General features: G+C 42.9%; 1 protein-coding gene across 1 annotated transcript; it reads right to left on the bottom strand.

The window, feature by feature from the left end:
- Positions 1–6,489: 6,489 nt before the first annotated feature.
- Positions 6,490–23,593, bottom strand: LOC142368893 (toll-like receptor 2 type-2). Its single transcript, XM_075451095.1, has 12 exons — positions 23,532–23,593; positions 20,986–21,286; positions 19,596–19,752; positions 18,106–18,255; positions 15,940–16,146; positions 15,734–15,856; positions 13,766–13,916; positions 10,972–11,136; positions 10,703–10,882; positions 9,419–9,559; positions 8,829–9,337; positions 6,490–7,887 (listed from the first exon to the last, which is right to left on the bottom strand). Exons 2-12 carry the CDS (start codon positions 21,242–21,244, stop codon positions 7,512–7,514), a joined length of 2,418 nt encoding a protein of 805 aa, XP_075307210.1. The 5' UTR covers positions 21,245–21,286; positions 23,532–23,593; the 3' UTR covers positions 6,490–7,511.
- Positions 23,594–24,982: the final 1,389 nt, after the last annotated feature.

The raw sequence follows: 24,982 nt of genomic DNA, 5'->3' as shown, positions 1-24,982 counted from the left end.
CTTTGAAGAAGCAAAGAAGAAATTCAGGATATTTAAGTGGAGGGTGTGGCCCATGTGAGCCTTTTGAAACCAGGCGGTCATTCTAGGTGAGTTGGCCTGTATGGCCTTGGCTGTGTTCGAAACCGCATACTTCTCCTACTATTCCTACTAACTTTTTGAGTTAGTATGCGACTTTGAGTGTGCGAGAAGTTCCCGGATGCATACTAGATTCTCTGAAATGTTGGGTATGCATCATGAGGTTACTACTCATACTCAAACTACCCAAGATGCAACGTAACGTCGCCGATCGTCATTTCCTGTCAAAACGGCAGTTTCAAGCTAGCTACAACGGGGGTACGTTCACTTCCTGTTTTCAAAACAAAAGCACCAATTGTATGGTAATGGCTTTCCCTATGATAAAAGGCAACGGGTATTTTATTTTGTGAAAATAACCGGAAGTGCGTTGCTCACTTCGGCTAGCTTTAGTAGCGCTGAATTCGTGGGAACAAAATTGTAAATAGCCGCTATTTTGTCAGGTTTTCAACACATTGGGGATCTAAACGACTACTTTCTCACCTGAAAATGTTTCAAATGTTGCTAAAGTTTACAGAGTTTAGAGCTTAAGGGAAATCAGCTTCAGGCCGGCTGATTTCGGCTCGGGCAGGAGCGAAATGCATTGTGGGTAAACGCTGTGCATACTGTCTGATCGATGAGTATGCCATTTGCAAGTATGTAGTATGTAGTATGCAAGTCTTGTCTTGCCTCCACCTCTGGCACCCTCCATGCTTTCATTACCCCCTACCCGAACCAGGGTTTGTATCCCCACCCCGCTGTGACTGATGTTCAGTTGGTGAGAGGCTGAGGTAGCCTGTGGCTGTGGAAAAAAAAGAAGCAGTGTTGGCTGGCATTAGGGGAGTGACTCTGGGACACCAGTGATCACCGTTTAGCCTCCTGGAGGTTGATGAAAGGAGGTTCCCACCTGATGACCCCAATGACATGTTGGTCAGCACTGCTCACTGATCTATATTACAGGGAGTAAAGGGAATTATTCACTGAGTCCATTTATCTATTTATTTTCTTTAGCACAAGTTTCTTGTGTTTGCCTTAAATCATTGCGTTTCCTCACATACTTTTTGTTTTGGGCCTTATATATCTGAAAATGTCTCATTCAGTAAGCCGTTCAGACGTGCACGGGGGAATTTATGTCACTTTACGAGGTTATACAGCCCATTATGTCCTTCATTTGATGCAGCTTTCCCTGTACCTCAGAAATGGGAAGCTTAAACTTATTTTGCTTTGATATTTACATCAAATTTCATCATTAATTTCATGGTTTAATTAACATCAGCAATAAAAGAGCTTATAAAACAGCATGCTCTACCAGTACTTTTTTTATGATTTATATCCTGTCAAAGAAACTCTAATTCTTGGACAGTACTGAGAAATTCTAATTTCCCAGTTGTAATTTCAATGCAACACCAGCACCAGTAAAACACAAAGAACAGAGGGAGTTTCCAGTGGTTTTATTAATCTTCCAGCAGCTGTTCAACACCTGACGAGCCCACCAGCTGTTTATGGTCCAGGTCGGGGAAATGTAAGCGTTTTAGAATAAAAATAAAACTGCTCAGGATGTTCTCAGGATATTTAAGAGTTATTAAGTCTAAAGCAAGAGGCAGAGTCTGAGGTAAAGAGTGTAAAATGATCCTCTTGAGCAGAGATTTAAATTAAAGGAAGAGTAAGGAGCTGCTGTACTGTCTCTGTGTTGTTTTTTTGTTCTTTAACCAAAGCAGACTCTGGGGACTTGCATCAGTTTCATTTAAAACATGTTGAAATCCATCCTGTCAGCAGATGAACCGTTTGGATGACACATGAACTCACTTGGTAGTTTTTTGAGCCGTGCAAGCAGCAGGAGAAGCATGAGTGGAAGGAGAAGGACTCAATCTGGGGGCTGAAACACCAACTGAAGCAGAGCAGATTTGCTCATTTGCATTAGAGAGTGTGGGAATTTGGCTCTCAGGCTTTGAAAATGAGATTTCTTTGCACCCATCTGTTCTTAGTTTCAATGGTTAACTAAATGTAAATGTCATGTTGCACGTTTCAGACCACAAAGCTTTCATCTTTGGTTGAAACTTTAGGCACCAGTTTGTTCTGCAATCTCAGCACGTGCTGAATGTCACGTAGGGCTGGGGAAGGTAGGACACGGATGCGGACTTCAAAAAGAAAGCTTGGTTCATCAAAGCAAAAACAAAGAACAAAAGGCGCGGCTGAGGCGGATTTCAAAAACTTAACTGTGGATCCATACTAGGAAAACAAAACAAAGAGCTTAACATGGCATGGATGAATAAATACTTAACTTGGTAGGTCACGTGGCACATGGGTAACAAGGCAGGTAAGGCATGTGGGGCAAGAAACGAACAAAGAACCGACAAACAGACGGGGGAGACACGAGACTAAGGCCACATTTACACATAGCCGGGTATTTAGAGAAACGAATATTTCCCCCCCCTCCGTTTTCAATAATAACATCGTGCACACAACATCGTTTTCAAAAAACTTTTACATCAACCCGCATAAATACGCCGTCAAGCGACATAATAACTATGCCAAACCTGTTGGCGGCTGACCTGCGTGCAATCCTTCGCCTCTGCTCATCCATGTAGAGCAGTTGTTGCAAATGCAAAAAGGCCAGAATCGTTTGCACAAACGTAAAAATGAGTAGAACTTTAACATCATCCATGATAATCCTGATCAGTAGCCAAACAAACTGTAAACATAAGGCGCTCGCATGACGTTAAGCATTTTCTGGCGCATAATGTGACGTTTAAGAACCTAAAACGTCGTTTCTCCCAGTTGACACGGCAACACATAACCGGCGTTATCAGAAATCTCCACTTTGGCCGGAGGTTTTAGAAATAATCGTTTTCTGTGATTAAAAACGGGGTTTTGGTGTAAATGAGAGGCCAAACCGCAGGAAAATATCTGCGTCTTCCTATCGTGTAAACGGGGCCTTAAACTCCAAACCTGGACATGAACTGAACACAAAAAACATCAAACTTAAAACATGAGTCCCACGGGCGCGACACTGAAGCCTTAAGAGCTGCTGTCGGTGGAGCTCGGAGGCGCGAAGCAAGAGAAGGCGACACAGAAACAAAGCCTCAAGCACAGAAGGCAACAAACTGTATTATTGTTTGCCTGAAGATTTAGCCACGATGCCTTTGGGAAGCACCTGAGAGAGACAGAGGTGAAGTTTACTGACCCTTAAATCCAGATTAAACGTTCGCGTCCACAAAGCTCAGCTCTGCAGAAATCGTTCCTGTGGCTTGTGTTGCTGACTCGGATTGGAGTGAATAAAGTGCCCTGAAACTGAGCTTTCATTAACCTTTTCTCGTGCACATCAAAATGTGCAAAATCTTTGGTAAAATGTTGATGGAATCACAAATCTTTTGAGTCTGCAAACAGAATAAGTGCCCTTAAAGTAACGAGACATGAACCAAAACTCTGTCCAGGTATCTCAACCGATTCCCTCGTGTTGTAGCCCTCATTTGTACATGTTTTTCTCTAGTTTTGTGAGACAAATTAACACCTCCAGGTGTTATTACTGTGCTGTTAAATACAGATTGAAATGAAGCAAAATGACACATAAAAAGCCGATAAGTTGCCCTTTTATCCCTAGTTGTTTTCACAGGTCTGTTGTCTTACCTTACTTTTAGCCGAGCTGAAGCCTGATGACGGAGATAACAGAACTGAGAAAGACCGTAAGCTGACTTAAGGAGGGATTTCTAACTTCTAAGAGAGGAACTAAGAAATCAGTGACCCTGGAAGACAACTGTCTGTTTGAAAAGAGGTAGTATTTATGCAAATTCATTGCTGGCTGTATGCTGATATGACTATAAGTGGTGATCTGTGTCGAGTAATTCAGGAGGAGTTTTGTGGCGACGTTTGAGGCCTCGCAAACCAGCCGTACCACGTGACCGGTTCACGAAGAGTTCACGGCTTTGCGCGGATGTAGAACCTGATGGTGCAGACTTATTGTTCATGGAGCCAGCGAGAGAGAGGAGATTTTCTGCTGTCTGACAACATTTTGAGCTGATCTCTCCTAATAAGGCAGGAAAACATTAATAATCGTGTGAAACTTATTAGAAATACTTTATTAATTCCATAGCAAAGCGACAAGAACATAGAATTAACTGCATATATATATGTTAAATATTATAAATAAAATTATATGAATCATTATAATGGTGGACGACATAGTGAAGCCATGTTGTCATTTCAATCACCGGCTGCTTTACATTTATTGTCCACTTGATGGCGCAGTCGAGCAGTTGAAGGCTTCATCTAGAATTTTGGAGGTTTGGAAAACACACTTAAAGGTGGTCTAGGGGTTCTTTTTCTGGAGCATTTTTTTTTATATATTGCTTGAAATACTCTTCATACCCCCATTGCAACCAATTAATTAAAAGTTTTGACACAAAAATGAAAAGTTTTAGTGGCCTCTAGAACGTACAATCCAGGAAAAACACTATCCAATCATACTGAACGGACCGTTAATGATGATTGGATTCTGATGCGTCTATCAAACTGCAATCTGCTCCTCCCTCCCCCTCCCCCCCCTGTGCGCGTACCCTTCATCGTGAACGAATTACGCGTCCAGAAGCTTGGCAGGAAGCTAAACTAGAGCCAGCTTGGCTAGCACCTAGCATTATTAAACGGTTCATTATGATGTTGAAAGGTATTTTCTTACCTGTGAATCCGCCATGAGAAAACGTTAGCAAAAGTTAGCCAAACCAATCGATGCTTGCTGTCAGAACAGTGCTCGTGCACCTTCGTGCTCGTGCGCGTTCATGTACTCTAGAGGCGTGGCTTCGGGGGGAAAGTGAAGAAAAGGGTTGGGACTTTTTACCTGTGTATTTTCAAAATGCAGCTTCGCTGGACTCAAAGTCCAGGATCTCCTACCCTACCTTTAATTCTCCATTAAAAGCCTTTCTAAGAAAGCGGAAAATAAAGCATCCATCCATCCATCCATCCATCCATCCATCCATTTTCTATACCCGCTGAATCCGTCGGTCGGGTCGCGGGGGGCCTGGAGCCTAACCCAGCGACCCTGAGGTATAATAAGGTATAAGATAAGATATAAATGAATGAGTAAATTAAACTATTCCTCCTGGTGAGAGGCAACTGTGGATGACACCAACAGTGGTTTCTTTAGGTCCAATCACTCTGCCCCGAACACAATAAAGTCATTTTTCAGATCTAATGCACAAATGTTTTATTCTCAATGGAACATAGAAAAAATATAAAATGTTGACAGTGAGATATTTTACTATTTCATGAAAAACGTTCGCTCATCTTAGCGGTACTAAAAAGAAACAGCTGGAGGGACATGTTCAAACCAATGAGGCTGGTTGGCAACAGGTCTGTAACATGACTGAGTATAAAAAGAGCACCTTAAGCCTCGTTTCCACTGTCAGTACGGGTCGGGTCACTTCGTATCGGTACGGTACGGGTCGGGTCGCTTTGGGGTCAGCTTGCTGTACAATGGGGACCCTCAGGGGTGGGCGGAGTGCATGCCGAAGCGTCACTACGTCGATTTACGTAAAGACGTGACGGTTTATTATCTCGGCTCGCGGTCCGGTTGAAACCACTCTCTGCCATTTTTGCGGCCATCAGCTGGAAAACTTTTTGGTTTGGCACAGCGCCATCGAGCTCCCGCTGCAAAGCCTCCTCACCAACACCGGAGAGCAGAGCCTGGACCTCCTCAGCACTCCAGACTCCGTTGCAAGCAGACATTTCTTAAACGGCGCGGGTGTGTTTGTTTAATTCATTTCAATTCAATTCATTTTTATTTATATAGCGCCAAATACAACAAATGTCATCTCAAGGCACTTAAATAATAAAGTCCAATTCAAGCCAATTGGAATTCAATTAATTGTAATCATAATTATTTATAAAATAATCCAATTTTTTTTATTTTTGTGCTGGGTTGTTCTTCAGATATCCGTTGCCCTGCGCAATGACGTCATATGCTCGACCAATCACCAGCTCGCAGTGCTTTGGCTCCTCCCCAAGGGAACCGGTTCTGTGTGCTCGGTACCCCAAGCAGAAGGGTTACAGACATGGTAACGGGTTCCATGGTAACGGGTTCCATGGGACCGGTACGCTTTCGTGGTAGTGGAAACACTGATATAAACGAACCGTTCTGAACCGACCCGTACCGCACTGCATAGTGGAAACGGGGCTTTAGAGAGGCAGAGTCTGTAAAGGTGGGGATCTACCTGTTGTTTCACATCGCATTCACATAAGCAGCCGTCTCCATCCTCAGCGTAACTGCCCACAAACTTCCTGTGTAGTGTGCGTGTTACCGGATGATTACACAAGGGGGCGCACCTGATCCCTCGCATCGGAAGAAGCTGCCGGATTTACAGGATGTTAAAAGAAGAGGTTAGTACTTTGTTAGATTTTAAATGGACTGTACCATAAGGGTAAGGGTGATGAATTTTGGCCACTTTAAAAGTTACCAACCGATTGATGTGTCAGTTGGCAACTTGGGGTTCGGTGTCTTGCCCAAAAACGCTTTTAATTGTGGCTCAGAGAAGCCGTGAGTCTAACCACTGATCTGATTGGCCGGCGGCTTTGGCTCAGGAGGAAGAGCATTTCGATGAATTCTTTTTATCTTAAGCTCACGACAGTTTTCGCTGCGGTGATTCTACTGCTGTGATAAAATTCAGTCTTCAAAATCAACCATTAAGAGGAGGTAAGTTGACCCTGATGTCATATTGATTATGGAGGAGCAGACAAACAAATAAGTTTAACTCAGTTCCGGAAAAGTCTTCCGGAAACAGAGTCCTGGAAACAGTCACTGGCACCTAAAGTGCTCTTTTCAACAATTCAACCTGAAAACCTACATTTCACCACAACACGCCGTCATTACAATACTTACAGTTACACAGAAAATACACAATATGCACCACAATAGCTGCTAAAAAAAACATTACAAGCTTAAAGAATAAACAGCAAAAATTACATCATTACATCATGGAAAAAAGACACCAAATAGAGTGACTGGACACTTCACCAATGGTGTCACTAATGGTACCATTTTCCTGCAATCTCGTGTTTATGACGTGTGCTGGGAGTACATAATGGGTGGAATTTTCTTTTCATAAAGTCTTAAACAAGAACCCATAGAATCAAACATTGGATTTAAATTGGAAGTATAATACAAAGCTAATAACTTTTCCTGCCGCGTATGAGGAAATAAACTTCAGTGAAGCCATTCCTGAGTCACAAGTTTGGCTCAAACCACTTCCTCAAACTGACGTAAAAAAGAAGAGATTTCATTTTACCACATTACAACCAAAAAGTATGTAATATATCTGGAATTATTCAACGTGAAAGTGAGAAAACTTTATCTTGTTGCAGCTGCATTGTGAGGCAAACCGAAACCTCCAAATGAACAAATCTAAAAGTCCTTTTTTTTCCTCGTCTTTGTTTCCCTTTGTTCTCCTCGATCGCCTCCTTCTCTCTCAGTTTCAGTTGCCCTCTCCTTTCAAAGCATTGCGAAGACTCCTCCAGAACTCCTCCTTCCCCTCGTCCTCCTGAGGCCACTCCAGGTAGGTGGTGGAGCTCATGAGTTTGCGCAGCTTGCAGAAGCGTTTGGGGACGTCGTCCTTGGACAGCGGCTCCAGCAGGATCAAGATGGCCGCGTCTCCCCCGGCGTCGAAGAGCCAGAAGTGGGAGAAGTCCAGCTCGTAGCGGCACCAGTCGGACTGGACAAAGTTCTCAGAGAGGACAAAGACGGTCCGCCGGCTGCGCTCGATGGCGCTCATGATGTTGTCCACAATCCATTGTCCAGGAAGGAAGTCCCGCTTGTGGAGGCAAAGGGTTAAAGGCCGGGAGCCGGTTTCTCTGCGAAAGAATAAGCAGTTCAGTTCAGTGTGTCACATGTCTGCCTCTTCGTCCTTAAAGTAACTCGGCACAAGAACCTAAACTCTTTAAGGGATGCACCTAGGAAATGGGGTTAGGGTCCAGGGAGAACAAGTGTGGTGTCCTTCAAGGAATTTACCCATCAAGCTTTCCCCCTTCCCTTGGTGTTGTCCTGTATACAACACACATGAAGTGCCAGTGCACATTTTCAGCTGCTGACTTTTAAAGTTAATTTAGGAGACCCCTAGGTTGAGGATCTTTCCCAAGGATACTTCAACATGTCTAGCCAGACATTGTCGGTTATGTTGATTTTGTGATGAGATATGCAGTTTAATCTGCAGTATGAAGTAGCAGCTTTCACAGACTCTCTGTAGAACCACATCACAAAGCATCTCCAGGTTTTAATGATTAACCTTTTTGAATTGCTAAAGGGGACTTCGAGGCCCTTTGGGGGTTGCCATGTAAGCTTCTTTCATCATGAAAAAGAAACAATCATCCCCTTTACACAAAGCTTTTTCCCTTGTCTTTTAATAGCTTCACATTAAAATATGTTTTACATCATTGCTGAATGTAAAGTCTAAAGTAATTCGGCACGAGAACCTAAACTCTGTAAGGGATGCACCTAGGAAATGGGGTTAGGGTCCAGGGAGAACAACTGTGGTGTCCTTCAAGGAATTTACCCATCGAGCTTTCCCCCTTCCCCTGGTGTTGTCCTGTATACAATACACATGAAGTGCCAGTGCTGACTTTTAAAGTTAATTTAGGAGACCCCTAGGTTGAGGATCTTTGTAAAGTCTAAAGTAACTTGGAAAAGCATCGTGGTGGTACCCTCCATGATGCTTTTAGTCGATTATACTGAAAACTATCTACACTAATGAAACTGCTGCTCAGTCGGTAAGTGAGTGTCACACAAACACACTAACCTTGGCTCCTCCAGCTCAGGGACCAAAAAGTTTTCCACCCAGCCAGCGTCTCTTTCGCTGTAGGAAACAAAGGCGTCAAAAGGCAGCAACGCCTCTGATTCCTCAACATCGTTGCGTCGTTGCCGGTGCCGGGTGCTACGCTTGGCATTGAGCCATGCCCAGGTCATCTTTAGGTACCAGAAGACGTGGAGTCTCCACAGCAGAACACACACCACAGCACAGGCAAACAGCGCCAACCCACAGCTCACAGACACGAACAAAACCCGCTGGCACACAACGACGGTAAGGCGAACTCGACCCACGGGCTCCCCCTGCAGGTAGAGAGGGGAGTCGCAGACGTAGCCGTCCTCGCCATCTGTCAGCTTCACGTCTCCATCTCCTTTAAGTTGAGACTGGAGGAAGGGGACGAAGTCGCAGGAGCAGATGAACTTGTTCTGACCTGCCTGGAGAGTCTGGAGGCGCCTGTATGACTTGAGGTCCGAACGGCCGAATGTGTTCAGGGTGTTTGACTGTGAAACAAACAGTGGGAGTCACACTGTGGAACACAGAGAAGGCTGGAAGCAGAAGCATTAGACGTGACTGTTTCTGACCTGTATCGTCAATGTCTGTAGATTGGGGAAGAGTTGTCCTGAGGGCAACCTCAGAAACTTGTTCCCGGAGAGGTAGAGCTCTCTGAGAGCGGGCAGGGGCAGAGTGAAGGCACTGAGGTCGTTGTTGTTTAGATCCAACACCTGAAAGCAATGAAGCACAGAGTGAATCCTTCCCATGTGATGGTGTCGGGAATGTTGGGCTGATTTCTTCATGGTCTAATCCAGGGGTGTCAAACTCATTTTCACCGAGGGCCACATCAGCATAATCGTTGCCCTCAAAGGGCCAGATGTAACTTATAAATGTAACTACTCCTTAATGTTAAATTACTCTGAATTTATTACTTATTCAAGTTACATATATTACACATATATTTGCATAGATGTAAAAAAAAAACATGTTTGCTTGTTGCTCTGTTGTTATATCATAAATCCTTTTAATTTGTCAGGTTATGAAACCCACATCAACTCCATCAATCAACGATCAAACTATCCGAGTGAATAAAGAAAAATAACATCAAACACAAGTTATGACATTTACTCTGTTAAACTTTTCTGAAACAGAAAAACTGATGGAAGGGCATCTGCATCAGTTTTTCTCTTCCTGGACATTTTGGGATCTTTATTTGCATCTCTCAATTCCACTTGTTGGGAAAATCGCATCGATGTGGAAACACTGCAGTCTAGTGGCGGGATGCCGTCACTTCACGCATAACATAATCGACATGCATTGTGGGAAATGTAGTTTTTCATTGTGTTATTTTTTTTTTTAGTTTTTTTCAAAAAGAATCTAAAAACACATCTCTTCTCCATGTCCTACTCTTCTTACACCCCCCCCCCCCCCCCCCCCGCCCTACCCTTCCCCCCTTCTTTTCTCTTGTTAAGCAACCTTGGGTACCCTGAAAGGCGCTATATAAGTCCAAGTTATTATTATTATTATTAGTATTATTATTTTGGTCACTGCATGTATTTGACTTATTTATTTCAGACCTTTTAAGCTCTTGCGGGCCACATAAAATGACGTGGCGGGCCACATTTGGCCCGCGGGCCTTGAGTTTGACACATAATCCAGTGTTTCTCAATTCCGGTCCTCAAGTACCACTGCCCTGCATGTTTTCGATGTTTCCCTCTTCCAGCACACCTGATTCAAATGAGTGGCTCCTGATCAGGCCACTGCACTGAGTTGATCATTTGAATCAGGTGTGCTGGAGGAGGGAAACATCGAAAACATGCAGGGCAGTGGTACTTGAGGACCGGAATTGAGAAACACTGGTCTAATCTATCTACCTCCAGGGATGTGGGTAGGCAGGGAGAGATGTTGGTAAGCTTTGTCCTGGAGATGTTGAGGAATCGCAGGGTGGAGGGCCAGGAGCAGCTGGAGGGCATGAAGCTGTAGCCGTTTCTGCTGATGTCCAGGTGGGTCAGTTTGGTGAGCTTGGCTACGAGTCGGCTCAGCGTGGACAAAGACTGAACAGAGGAAGAGAAACCGTCAAACTTTCACAAGGCAAGAATGCCAGCATGGAACAATGATTTTACTTTGTGTTTCCAAGTGACACCTGCAGGGCATTTCCGCTCATGTTCAGAACTCTGAGCTCCTCCAGCGTTTTGTTTCGTTCGCAGAGTGTTTCCGCCACAGTGAGGTCAGTCAGCAGGTTGTCAGACAGGTCCAGGTACTGCAGGTTCACCAACAGTTGGGACGTCTGGCAGGGCATCACAAACACCTGAAGGTAAAGGTCATCATTGACTGAGGAAACTCACACAGATGGAACTTTACATTAGCTGCGGGTTACATCCAGCACCTTTTCATCTCGAATCCTTAAATGATCTGATGCACATCAAACTTGTTTCAAACATGTGTTCAGCTAATTTTTCCTCAGAGATTCAAGAAAAAGAGGAAATGCACAAAAAAATGAACAAACAATTGCTTTCTCAGCAGCTTCGGCACGCATCAGCATTTAAAAGCCTGTAAGAACAGGAGTCCACAGACTCCTGCGAGCACCTAAAGAAAGTTTTTAAGTCATTTTAGTGCCAGCTATCGTGTTTATCACAACCTCTCCATAAAAAACAGCCCAACATTAAAGCTCGCCTCAGACAGGCGTTGTCAGATAACTCAACTGTCTAGTGTAATGTATGTAATGCAAGTTTGCGTAACACAACTGGGGAAAGTTCTAGATATAATTCAACTAGTAATCGTTCCATTAAAGATTTCTGATGGGAACAAAATTGCGTTTTTGCTCTGGCTTGCCGCCATGTTGCCGTTGTGTTGCTGGGTACATCGACGCAGTTTGTTTTGTTGGTAAGTCAGCCAATGGAGAAATTGTGTGAAAACAATGGCAGAAAACAGGCTCGAGGGTTTTTTAAGCTATTTCCAGAAACCCACCATCACACCGATTCCACCGAGACTCGAGACTTCTTCCCGGTCTGGCCCAGACCTTCAGATCAGTCATTTAATTTGACTGATCCGTGAGACACTCAGTGGTGTCACATGATTCTGAAAGGATCGGATTATTGGCTAAATTACGATAAGAATGAGCTGAGCAAGGGTAATGAATGGGATCAGAGGCACAAAGCGTGTCATACCCCGGTGTGATAGGTGGCGCTGTACCCATTCCAACTGTTGCTAATAGAGCCACTTCCTGTTGACCTCTTCACCACCAACAACAACAACAAACTCAGGCATTGGAGAAAGATGGAGAACGCAGAGCCAGATGAAGCTACGTCCCTCTACATTTGGTCTGTGACAAGCTGCTTGTTGCACAAACTCGATGGCCAACGGAGCATTCTCCATCGCGTTGTTTGTTTCTTTCTGACGGCGACAACAACAGGAATATCGTCTCCTTTGACTTCCGGGTCATGACCCCGGGAAAACATCTGGAGCATGCGCAGAACGCAAAGTCTGATTCACCACGTGCTTCAGCATCTGCAACATATGTGTCAAACTCAAGGCCCGCGGGCCAAATGTGGCCCGGCACGTCATTTTATGTGGCCCGCGAGAGCCTAAAAGGTCTGATTGTCTAAAAATAAATGTCAAATACGTGCAGTGACCAAAAACTACATTTCCCACAATGCATGGCGATTATGTTATGCGTGAAGTGACGGCATCCCGCCACTAGAGTGCAGTGTTTCCAAATCAATGCGAATTTTCCCAACAAGTGGAATTGAGAAATACAAATAATGACCCCAAAATGTCCAGGAAGATAAAAGTTGATGCAGATGCCCTTCCATCTGCATCGATTTTTCTGTTTCAAGAAAGATGGGAAGGCGAACACGTGTTTGTGCTTCAAGGAGAAAAAACGGTACGTCTTTTGTGTTATGAGGCGGTTGTCAAAGCGTACGATCTACGTCCGCATTCTGAAGAAAACAATGCGGCAGTAAAAGCGAGCTTTGTTTGATAGTTCAAGTTTGGAACAAAGTAAATGTCATAACTTGTGTTTGATGTTATTTTTCTTTATTCACTTGGATAGTTTGATCGTTGATTGATGGAGTTGATGTGGGTTTCATAACCTGACAAATTAAAAGGATTTATGATATAACAACAGAGCAACAAGCAAACATGTTTTTTTTTTTACATCTATGCAAATATATGTGTAATATATGTAACTTGAATAAGTAATAAATTCAGAGTAATTTAACATTAAGGAGTAGTTACATTTATAAGTTACATCTGGCCCTTTGAGGGCAACGATTATGCTGATGTGGCCCTCTGTGAAAATGAGTTTGACACCCCTGGATTACAAGCAGGTTTAGTGTGTCAACCGAGTTATCTCGGGGTCTTAATCCGATCCGATTCAATTTCTTGTCAGATTAGGTGTCTACATGACCTTAATAACTCAGTCTCATTGTAATTTAGCCCTTAATCCGATCCTTTCAGTGCCATCTAACCCCACTGACTGTGGCACGAGTCATTAGTTTCTCAGTTGATAGGTCCAATTTAAAAAAAAACAAATTTTAAATAAACGTTTCGGGGCTAAGGAAACCAACAGATTTTATCCGGACTTCTCTCTGATCCGCTCTGCTGACCTGAGCGTGCACGAGGCGACCGGCTGGGGGTTAGAAAACGTCTGAAAGTAGCGAGTGGGCAGCTTTGTATATCAAACACTGGTGGGCCTAAGTAGTTTGTTTCATAAAACCATCTTAAAAGGTCAGGCACTTTCATAAAACACTGAACCTGTGATTGGACGAAGCACCTGCCCGTCAAAGTCCTAAGTGAGCTCCAACCAATCAGACCAACCAAACATTTACCTGATCAACTTGTCAGCCACCATTTCTTTAATTGCCATGACAGCGCGTTTACATGGTGTTCCAAAAGAAGTCGAATCATTGTGTTGGTCCGACTAAAACGGAAGTTACCCTGGAGTTTATGACGGACACCCTCCTGGGGTAAGTCAGCAGGAACTTCAGCTCCAGAAACGAGGTGAACTTGTAGACATCCAGCACCAAGACGTTCCGAACGAAGAACTCATCGATGCTTTTCTGATCCGTCCAGTTGGCCTTTTCCCACCTACCACCAACCAAAAGAATAAAAACTGTCACGGCACTCTGAATCATATCTGAATGTCAGCAAATTAGCTAGTTTAGCTAGTTTTGTCCTGACAATACAGCACTATGCGCTGTCACTTGAACTGTTTTTCACTTCTTTTTCATTCATTCATCCTCTGAGTCGCACTCGCTATTTATACATCACAACTACCCAGTTGATGGTCACAGTTTCCAAGCTAGAATTAGGAATGAAATGTTTTTTAGACATAATCAACCAATGGGGCTATTTGTTTATAAGAGGATAGTCTTGATTGGTCATTACTGGTCCCACCAATTTGCTTAAGCCCTGCTGAACAACCCGTTCAACTTCAGGATACCAACAAAACTCCTTTAATTGCCACTGCAGGGGCAGGTACAGGTGTAACAGTAGCTTTAAATGCAAGACATACACGTCATATCTGACTTCACGGAGACTTTAAAGCGGATATATTTTGCACTTTTGTCACCAGATGACAGAATCCTGGGGTCTTTGGGATTCTTTAAGATCCTGCTCTATCATTTGCACTGGAAAAAAATCGAAATCTTACCAAGTATATTTGTCTCATTGAGTATCTCATTACACTTGATATAAGACACAACTGCCTAACAAGCACCATTTCAGCCAGATATAGGGACTTGTTTTAATACAATAAATCTTGAATATCTTGTTAAATGAAAAAGTCTTGAAAACATTTTGTTTTGAGTCATATTTCACATGAAAGCTTTTTTTTTCATTTTTTAGCTAATTTCAAGATCACTTTTAACTCAAAAGTCCTAAATATCACATTTTATTTCAAGAAATCTTGACAAGCCGATTTTCACTAGTTCCATTGGCAGATTTTTTTGCTTATTTCAAGCAAAAACGTCTCGTATTTGTTGTTTTTTTTACCTATTTTTGGAGGGGCATTTTTTCCAGTGTGGTGGTCTGCTCTATCCTCTATGCTCTAAATAAGTGGAGGTGAACCCAATTAAACCGTCACTAAAACTTGGTTTTGGTATGTAATGCATATGTAAAACACATGCTCATGTTAAGCACAAAAAATGTCTGCTTCAGTTCTTAGATATTCAACCAAAAGTTGGTAAATGAATACAAAGACTGCATCATGAGGTTACTACTCATACTCAAACTACCCAAGATGCAACGTAACGTGACGTCGCCGATCGTCATTTCCTGTCAAAACGGCAGTTTCAAGGAAAGTGAACCTACAGCGAGGGTAGGTTCACTTCCTGTTTTCAAAATAAAAGCACCAATTGTATAGTAATGGCTTTCCCTATGATAAAAGGCAATGGGTATTTTATTTTGTGAAAATAACCGGAAGTGCGTTGTTCAGCAAGTCATTCAAGGAAACAGACAGTGGAGCGAGGCTTCTACATAAAAACTACAGAAAGATGCTGATGTTAAAAGTGTGTTTGCACAACAAATGTTATGGCACTTTCATTCATATGGCAGCACATTTAAAATAAAACTAAATGCTAAAGGCTATACACTACTTTTGGATTCATTTTTGGATTTTGCGCACAAATGCGATTAATCGTGATTAATCAGGGAAATCATGTGATTAATTAGATTAAATATTTTAATCGTTGCCCAGCCCTAATATTTTTACTTTCTAATTCATCGAGATTAATTTCATATTTATACCTAATGACAATGAATATTGTGTTTGATTCTTTCCTTTGAGTGGTGGAACACTTTTAAAACAACCTGCAGAGAAGCTGCTTCCATCAGTGCCATTCCCGGGTGTTTCAGGTTTTAAAGACACGTTTTACCAAGGTCGACAGGTCAGATAGATGTCCCACCTGCCCTCGCCGGTCAGTGTAACATCCTCCAAGTGGAGTAAGGAGAGCGGAACTCCATCCATCACCACGAATAAGTCGATAATGGACTCATCAGATGCAGAAAAGTTACGGAAAGACAAGTGCCTGAAGAGTCACACGACAAGAAAGTACGTATTTAATGTCAAAAGTAAAACAAATTCAACTCAAAGAAAAGAAACACAGCAGACCTGATCCTCCTCCTGGCTGACTCTCTGAGGGGCTGAACGGACGGGTTCCCAGTCAGATGGAGGTCTTCCAGAACCATCGGCGTCTCAGGATACGAAACGTCAGCGAGCACAGCCGAGGCCAAGGCTCCATCTGTTAAAAAGGGACGGTGGAGGCTTAAAGTGACCCGGCCCAGCGGCCAGATGTCAGCCAAAGTACCAGACTCGTATCTGTAGAGAAGAGACAGAAAGAGTGGAGGAGGAGAGAAGACGTTTTATATATTTTACATATGGAAATATCTCAAACAACAGCCTGAACCCTGTCAGACGAGCTTTCTGTCCTTTCTTTAAGGAGTCTTCAGGAATAGTTCTCCAGGCTTCTTGAAGGACATCCCAAAGCTCTTCTTTGGATGTGGGCTGCCTTTTGTTCCGTTCTCTGCCAACATGATCCCACACTGCTTCAGTAATGTTGAGCTCCGGGCTCTGGGGAGGATTCATCCCTCCATCAGACCTGCTGCCACTGATTTTCAGCCCACTTCTTGTGTCCTTTGGCACAGCTCAGCCTTTTCTCCCTGTTTCCCTTCCTTAAAGGGACACTTTGTAATTTCTTCCCCCATATAGAGGTGCAATTTTATTTTGCAAAGTCGAATGAATTTGGTCTCTAGCGCCTCGCAGTTTCAAATGTGCGTTGCAACTTCTTGAACTACGGCAGGCGGTATGTGTCAAGATTCAAGAAGCTATGGCTTCAGACTCAAGTTCCATACAAACAAAAAGACATCAAGACACACAGTACAAAGGATTACATAACACACATACAATAACACTATAAACACAGAGTCATATTCCGGGAGTTACCGGAAGTGACGTCGACGCAGCGTTAGCGTTAGCAGCAGTAGCGTTAGCGTTTGCAGCAGTAGCGTTAGCGTTAGCAGCAGTAGCGTTAGCAGCAGTGTGTAGTTGCTATCTGGAAAGTGTTCTTTTAAATAAACTCCCGGTAAACTTACAAACTTTCTAATGCCTCGTTTTGTGAGTTAAGAGCCTATGTGTACTACAGCAGAAGTTTGGTAACAATCAATGCATTATTAGTGGGATAATTTACGAGATAAAATCTATTTACCATTAGCGCCAGTAATAAGCCATTCGGCGGACGTGACGTCAAAATGACGTCATTTACGCTTGCAGGCCTGGCGTTGGGAAAACGCGATTCGAAGTCCTTTTTGTCCCTCTCGGCACTTCGTTGTTTTTTAAATAGACCCGGAAGGACATGGCAGCCTCCATCGAGCTTGCCCGCTCTATGCAGATACAGACAAGTTATTCTTCACTCAGGAGGATAATTGAGATTGTTGACAGAGATAATTTTACACCAATGAGGACTAATTTATGAATGAATATGTTGATTTGAGCTAATAAATGACTTAATTTATTACTTAGTGTCCCTTTAAGAACGGCTTCTTGACAGCCACCCTTCCATGGAGCCCATTTCTGATGAGGCTTGGGCCAACAGCAGATGGATCAGCTGAAGGTCCAGATGCATCTCTCAGCTCCTGTGTCAGGTCTTTGCTGGATGTTTTCCTCTTTCTTAAGGACATCACTTTCAGATCCTGTTCATCTGCTGTAGATAGTTCTTTAGGCCTGACACTTCTTCTTTTGTCCTCCACTTGTCCAGTTTCCTCAAATGTTTTAAGGACACACTGCACACCATGCTGAGATATGCCAAGTTTTCAGCGTTTTTAACGTAAATGTACAAAAAAGCTGAAGCTATAAAGCTGTTTTTCACAGATGCAGCTAAAGAAATGGGAACAAATGATGTGTCTCTGTGACAGGCTGCTGGGAACAAAGTGCCTAAAGATCCAGTTTAAACGGCTTCTTTGCTAAGTTGTCTGTTCTGTGTGGACACAACACTGGTTCATCCCTTGAGTTAGGAGCCTTTTTCCTGCCTGAATGGTTCACAGGTCAGAGTTAAGTGGTTTAACAAAGAAAAAACACATTTCTCTGAAGATGCTCAGGTACAAGGACTGGACTGAAGATGAGGGAAGAAGCAGAAAATGTCCAAAGAAAGACTCTGAAAGAGCTTCAGGAAGCTGGAGAACTGTTGATCAGGACACTTTAAAGGTTACAGGAAGTCTGGATCATTGGAGGGAAACGGAAACAACAAGCATCTGTCATGATTAAAACAGAAACGGGTGAAACCTGGACAGGTTGTTGGCGTGCACTGTGAGCTCCTCCAGCTGGGTGACTCCACACAGATCTCCCCTCCTCAGCTCCTCCAGGGCAGGACCTCCAAACGCCAGCCTCCTCAGCCTGATGAGTCCGTAAAACACCGATGGAGAGCCCAGATACCTGCAGGAGAGCCGGTGAGAACACCGTGTACTGAGACACACCTGAACTTCAGGTTTAATTTGAATGTTTCTGCCTGAATTACAGGACATCTGGTTAGGATGGGCCTCAGGGCTGACGCAGAACATGCTGGAGGGATTATATCCCCCAGGAGGAGCCGGGCAAAGGAATGTCTTGGGCTGTGTTCGAAACCGCATACTAAATACTACATACTACATACTGCATACTACATACTACATACTGCATACTACATACTACATACTACATACTGCATACTACATACTACATACTACATACTACATACTACATACTACATACTGCATACTACATACTGCATACTGCATACTACATATTACATACTGCATACTGCATACTACATACTACATACTACATACTGCATACTACGTACTACTACATACTGCATACTACATACTGCATAGTATATACTACATACTGCATACTGCATACTACATGCTACATGCTACATGCTACATACTGCATACTACATACTACATACTGCATACTATATACTACATACTGCATACTGCATACTACATACTACATACTGCATACTACATACTGCATAGTATATACTACATACTGCATACTGGATGCTGCATGCTACATACTACATACTACATACTACATACTACATAATACATACTTCCATACTGCATACTACATACTGCATACTCATCGATCAGACAGTATGCAGAGCGTTTACCCACAATGCATTTCGCTCCTGCCCGAGCCGAAATCTTAAGCTCTAAATTCTGTAAACTTTAGCAACATTTGAAACATTTTCAGGTGAGAAAGTAGTTGTTTAGATCCCCAACGTGTTGAAAACCTGACAAAATACCGGCTATTTACAATTTTGTTCCCACGAATTCGGCGCTACTAAAGCTAGCCGCAGTGAGCAACGCACTTCCGGTTATTTTCACAAAATAAAATACCCGTTGCCTTTTATCATAGGGAAAGCCATTACGATACAATTGGTGCTTTTGTTTTGAAAACAGGAAGTGAACCTACCCTCGTTGTAGCTAGCTTGAAACTGCCGTTTTGACAGGAAATGACGATCGGCGACGTCACGTTACGTTGCATCTTGGGTAGTTTGAGTATGAGTAGTAACCTCATGATGCATACCCAACATTTCAGAGAATCTAGTATGCATCCGGGAACTTCTCGCATACTCAAACTCGCATACTAACTAAAAAGTTAGTAGGAGTAGTAGGAGAAGTATGCGGTTTTGAACACAGCCTTGGTGTCCTTGCTGGACTCGTTGCCACCGCGACCCGATAATGGATGGATGCTCAGAGTTCCCACAGTCCAAGTGGGCTCCTCACCTGTACGGGTTGTTGAGCAGGTTGAGGCGCTGCAGAGCTACCAGCTTCTTGAACCATTCCTGGCTGAGAGCAGCCAGCTGGTTGTCAGACAGGTCCAGCTCCTCCAGACTCCACAGAGAGTCGAACGCCGACTGATGGATCACAGATAATCTGTTCCCTGGAGGAGAGTAAAGTCTAAATTTACGGCAGCTCTGTGTTTGTTGGCGACCCAGCAGAGCTAGAGAGTTAGAGTCCCATCAGCAAGGACTCGGAATTAGATATGAACTGAACTATCAGGTTTTCCCACTAAGATTGTGGATCTTCCCCTCAAACAAAGGGTGGAAAAAGGCGGCCGACGACCCAGCCTAACAACACATACTCGGTTTTCCTTGGATTCTGTAGACTGTGAAAGATACTCATTATTTTAGGAAAGCTATCACTCAGTGGGGTCACATGGCACTGAAAGGATCAGATTATTGGCTAAATTACAATAAGAATGAGTTATAAGGGTAATTCTCCTTGGAAATATGGCGGTGAATGAATGGGATCAGAGGCACAAAGCGTGTCATACCCCGGTATGATAGGTGGCGCTGTACCCATTCCAGCTGTTGCTAATAGAGCCACTTCCTGTTGACCTCTTCACCACCAACAACAACAACAATTTGACCTTGAATGGAGTTATCTCGGGGTCTTAACCCGATCCGATCCAGTTTCTTGTCAGATTAAGGTGTCTACATTAACTTAATAACTAGGTCTTATTGTAATTTAGCCAATAATCCGATCCTTTCAGTGCCATGTGACCCCACTGACTGATGTTTAACTTGACTTCAGACTCTCAGATTCTGTTCATGTTTAGTGTGTGAGGGTTAAGCTCAGCTCGACTTTGGTGGCTCAAACTTTCATGATATATGATTTAGCTTCTTCTAAAGAGCTGAAGTTGCACGGTACTGTGGCAGCTTCCCTCGTTATCATTGATTGGGTTGGTCTTCTGATGGCTACAGGATGCACAAACCATAAGATTAACCACTAAAATTCTGCTTCAGCCCATTTCTAATGAACCTAACGATCGATATATCTGTCCATGGCAGGTGAAAATAAAAAAATATTCCAACACGAAATGCATTAGATCCATTGAACTGGTGTGAAGCTAATAAATTAGCTTGACCGCGTTAAAGAAACCTGGAAACAAAATACTGAACAGGGTGATGGGTAACTGAGTGCAGCTGATGACAATGGACGAGTGAAGTGAATGAAACTAATGACCTGAACATGGGGACTGAGGAAAAACATTGGCAAAACTTAACAAAACAGGAACTTAAAAACTAAGACGTGAAATAACCTAAAACGTGATAAAACACAGAACTGAAAACATGAGATTTCTGTGATTTTTACTGTTTCCCAACAGCATTACCGTGAAGATCCAGAGTCCTCAGACTGGCGTGTCCCGTCAGGTCGTCATCGGTCACCGTGGTGATGTTGTTGAAGGACAGATCGAGGCTCAGAGCTCGGTCCGTTACCATGGGAACGCGGGTCAGTCCCGCGTGGGAGCAGTTGCAGGAGAGCTGCGGGTCGCAGCGGCTGCAGGGTGACCTTCCGTCGCCCGTGCACGCGCTCAGACCCGTGCACGAGGAGAGGAAGACGAGGAGGAGGGTGCGGCAGCCGCCACTCATGATGCGGTTCAGTGGCAGAGCTGATTTATTGGCTGGGGTGGGCTGCAGACATAGAAGTGAAAATCACGCACGGAGGAAGTAGAATTTATCAAACAAACAAACAAAAAAGCACAAACAGCAGCAATCTCATATAATACAGATATAAACTGTGGATACAAATGACCTTAAACCACAGGACAACACAACAACTGCTTAGTGAGCAGTGTATTATATGAGATTGCTGCTGCTTGTGCTTTTTTGTTTGTTTGTTTGTGTGTTTGTTCTCTGCTTGTCTGCTTACAGGTGCTCCTGGTGGCTCTAAGGCTGGATTCCCCACAAAAGCCGTGAATTGTCTTCTGTTTTGTTTTTACAGGTGTAGCAGCTGGTTGTCTGATTTTTCATTGTTTTTATTATGTTTGTCTCTCCATGTTTCTGTTCCTTTTTTTTTTTCTCTTCTTCGCTTTCCCTCTCTCTCTGTCCCCCGGTCCAGTTCGACACTATTATCACATCATATTAAGTATTGTAACAAAAATAAATAAATAAAAGCGAGGAGTTGATGGGCATCAAGGGGAGCTTTACATTCAGAAAGCTTCCCTTGGCATAGCAAATGTGTTTGGCATAAACGGTATTCAGATTACAATTCTGCTGCCATAATGCTGTAAAAAAAAAGGGTAAAAAAAAAAAAAAAAAAAGGAAGTAGAATTTATCAAAAAGAGGAAGTTTTTCACATTTTATGGGGTCTGTCTTAAAACTTTAACCGTATGTAGCATTAGCAGAGCAAAGGTTGAACTTCCTGAACCCTGAGCTTTCAGCTTATATGACCTAAAGATTCCAATTGACCAGTTCAGGTCTGTTCCAAGAAGTTTTGCTGCCATTCCAACCAAACATGAGCAGCAAAGGCTCATCTGAGGGCTTCCTGTCAGATCAGAATAGTAAAGAACATTTAATTCAGCTGTAAGCTCTTTGTGAGGATTAATTCCACCACAGAATTTATTGTGATATTCACTCAAATGCTAATACGATGTCCCTGAGTGAGAATCCAAAAGGTCTGCTGCACCAAACGATGTCCAGCTTCTGCCAAGGCGATAAAATGTGCTGCTGGCAGGTAACTTACTTCATTCATCTGCAATTAAACTATTTAATTCTGTCATTTATGAATGCATCGGTATGAAACAAAGTGTGCCGGAAGGGAAACAGCCAACAGAATAACTGAAATTCAACACGTGTTCAATAAATTGGTGTTATTTGGACGTTAAAAACAAAGCCCACCGAGCTGCAGTCAGCAACCCCGAAGGAGGAAGGTTGGCGTGCACGTTCGAACTCTTTCAGGAAGACATGAAATAAATAAGTGCAGTGAGGAACCTTCAGACTGTGCTGCTTTGAGAGCAAGTTTACCACAATTTAAGTGAAGTGAAAATGGGAGAAAGGTCACAGACTTTAGCATAAAATTCAAGTTTAATTTAACCCCTTAACGCCTGAATTTATATAGCTGAATATAAAAAAAAATGTTTTGTGTGTGTTTTAGCCTTAAAGTAGATGGTAAATAATGCTGAGATTATTAATTTCACTTTTGCACAAAAAATAAATAGAAATTTTGGTATGTTGCAAATTTGCGACAACAGGCATCCTGATCAATTTGGTCTGTTTGGTATGTAATTTGGTATGTTACTTATTTGCAACACCAGGCATAATGGTCAATAATAAGATAACAACAACAACCTTTTGCAGATTTTATATCAAATAAGTCCGTCACTTTGCGGTCCCACTAGAAAAAAGTGCTTGTCGAAGTGAATATCGTAGTGAATATGGACTAACCGGTATTGGGGGAATAAAGATGCTATCTCAGCTGGTTGATTGAGTCAAACGGTTTGCAGCATATATGCGACAATAGGCGTTAAGGGGTTAAAACTTTTTTTATCCAACTTATTAGAAAATAATCGTATTTAATCCTACTTTAACTTTAACTTTGACATAACTGACATGAGAAAGGATAAAGAGGCACGAAGCAGAAAGAGTCCGACAGGAAAATGCACTTTTAAAAGCGGTGACTGAAGGAAATTAAACTTTATCGTTAAAGAATATAACATCATACAAATCTAATGAGGTTTAACTCTTGCTGGAGACATTACCTTCAGTTAGACGCAGTTTGGTAATCAGGCTGTATTAGTTTTATAGCCCTTTATTTGCTTCCCTGTTCCTGTCGGCTGCAGCTGAGACGACTTTCAGGTGAAGGAACAGTTCAGCTTTCCTCACATCTAGCAACAGGTGAAAGGCTGCACATGTCCTCAGTAAATCTGTGTGGTCTTACCTGATCTTTCCCTCTGAGCAGAGTCCCGATAAAGGTGTCGCATGAACCCGAGAGAGATAACAGACTGAGATAAGGGGGCTTCTCCGACTTTACTGAGAGGAAGTAAGAAGTCGAGGGTGAAATCTGAAGCCAAGCGGAAAAAAGAGGAACTGAGCATGGAAATGAACTGGTTAAATAACACTTCATTCAAATTTTTGAACATTTTCAAAAGTTAAAGACTTCAGTTTAACTTGGGCGACTTTAAGAAAAAAGAAAATCACTTTTCAGTAATTATTGTTTTTTTGTTGAATTTATCTCAAAAATCGAGCTGAAGGGAAGGAATCAGATGCTAATTTGTGTTGTTTGAGAACTGAAACCTCCAAAATGCATGGACTGTGACTTCCCCTCTGACTCTGGCTCATACCAACCGAGTCAGATTACTGCTTTTATAAGAACGTTGTTGATTTAATATCAAAGTTTTCTTCATGAGAGAAGAGCTGACATTTCACAAAAGGGAAAACAATCCTATGAAAAAGCCTTGTTTAAGAAAGACTGCTGCAGCTTTCAGTCACAGAATCTGAAAAAATACATGTGAAGCCATTCACACGCTTAGTCCATACGCACCAGATAATTACACCACCCATAAATAAGTATGCAAAGTACTAAAACACGCCCGTCCTGTCCAATCAGAAGTGGCGAATCCTTCTGCAAAGAAGGAGAGGAAGTTCACGGTCAGAGTGAGACGTAAGTGCTGCTCACATAAAAAAATGTGTTTTTTGGTTGTTTGGATCTGACACAAAGTGAACTTTACAGAAGAAAACGGGTCTGACATTAAAGTGGTTATGATGAGGATACAGGGTGCACTTAATTAGCACACAGTGAGCGGGCTGGACACGATGAAATCATATTTAATTTCACCGTCTGAGAAGAGGTTTGGATGCTGTGCTGCACATCTGTCGTGATGTAAACCATGGAGACAGGAACGACCGAGAAATGCCTGGAACAACACCTCAAATCCAGATGAGTTCAAGAGCAGACGTCTGGGATGCAGAGCGGGAACAAAATGGAGGAAAAGGAGGATCACGTTACGGTCATTCTGCAGACGCTTTTATCCAAAGCGACTTACAATAAGTACGTTCCACATCGGTAGGCAAAAGAACTTCAGGTCACAAGAAATCATAAGTACATTTCCTTCCAAAACCAAACAGCTAAGAGCATAACTAGTGCTAGAGTAAGTGCAGTAAGTTAGGTACCGAAACAAATGGGAAGACAATTTAGAAAAAAAGAGACAATTTAAATAATTTCTTCCCCTGATCATAATGGGAAATGTGAGATCACTGGTGGATAAAATGGACGAGCTTGGAGCCCTGATGAGGACACAGCAGGAATATCAGGCAGAGACCTGGCTGCAGGAACAGCTCTATGCTCAGCTTTAAGACTATCCGGGCAGACAGAGACTGCAGACAGAGCGG

Source organism: Odontesthes bonariensis, chromosome 19, assembly GCF_027942865.1.
Source record: "Odontesthes bonariensis isolate fOdoBon6 chromosome 19, fOdoBon6.hap1, whole genome shotgun sequence".
Taxonomy (NCBI): Eukaryota; Metazoa; Chordata; class Actinopteri; order Atheriniformes; family Atherinopsidae; genus Odontesthes; species Odontesthes bonariensis.
This window is presented reverse-complemented; position numbering and strand designations above follow the sequence as displayed.

What these genes read in the sequence shown, in the direction of transcription:
- LOC142368893 (XM_075451095.1), bottom strand. Translation starts at nt 21,244, where the DNA reads ATGAGTGGCGGCTGCCGCACCCTCCTCCTCGTCTTCCTCTCCTCGTGC. An exon ending in GAGGACTCTGGATCTTCACG is followed by an intron (nt 19,753 to 20,985) that starts GTAATGCTGTTG and finishes ACTCTCCTCCAG; the next exon opens with GGAACAGATTATCTGTGATC. An exon ending in ACACTGACCGGCGAGGGCAG is followed by an intron (nt 13,917 to 15,733) that starts GTGGGACATCTA and finishes GGTTGGTGGTAG; the next exon opens with GTGGGAAAAGGCCAACTGGA.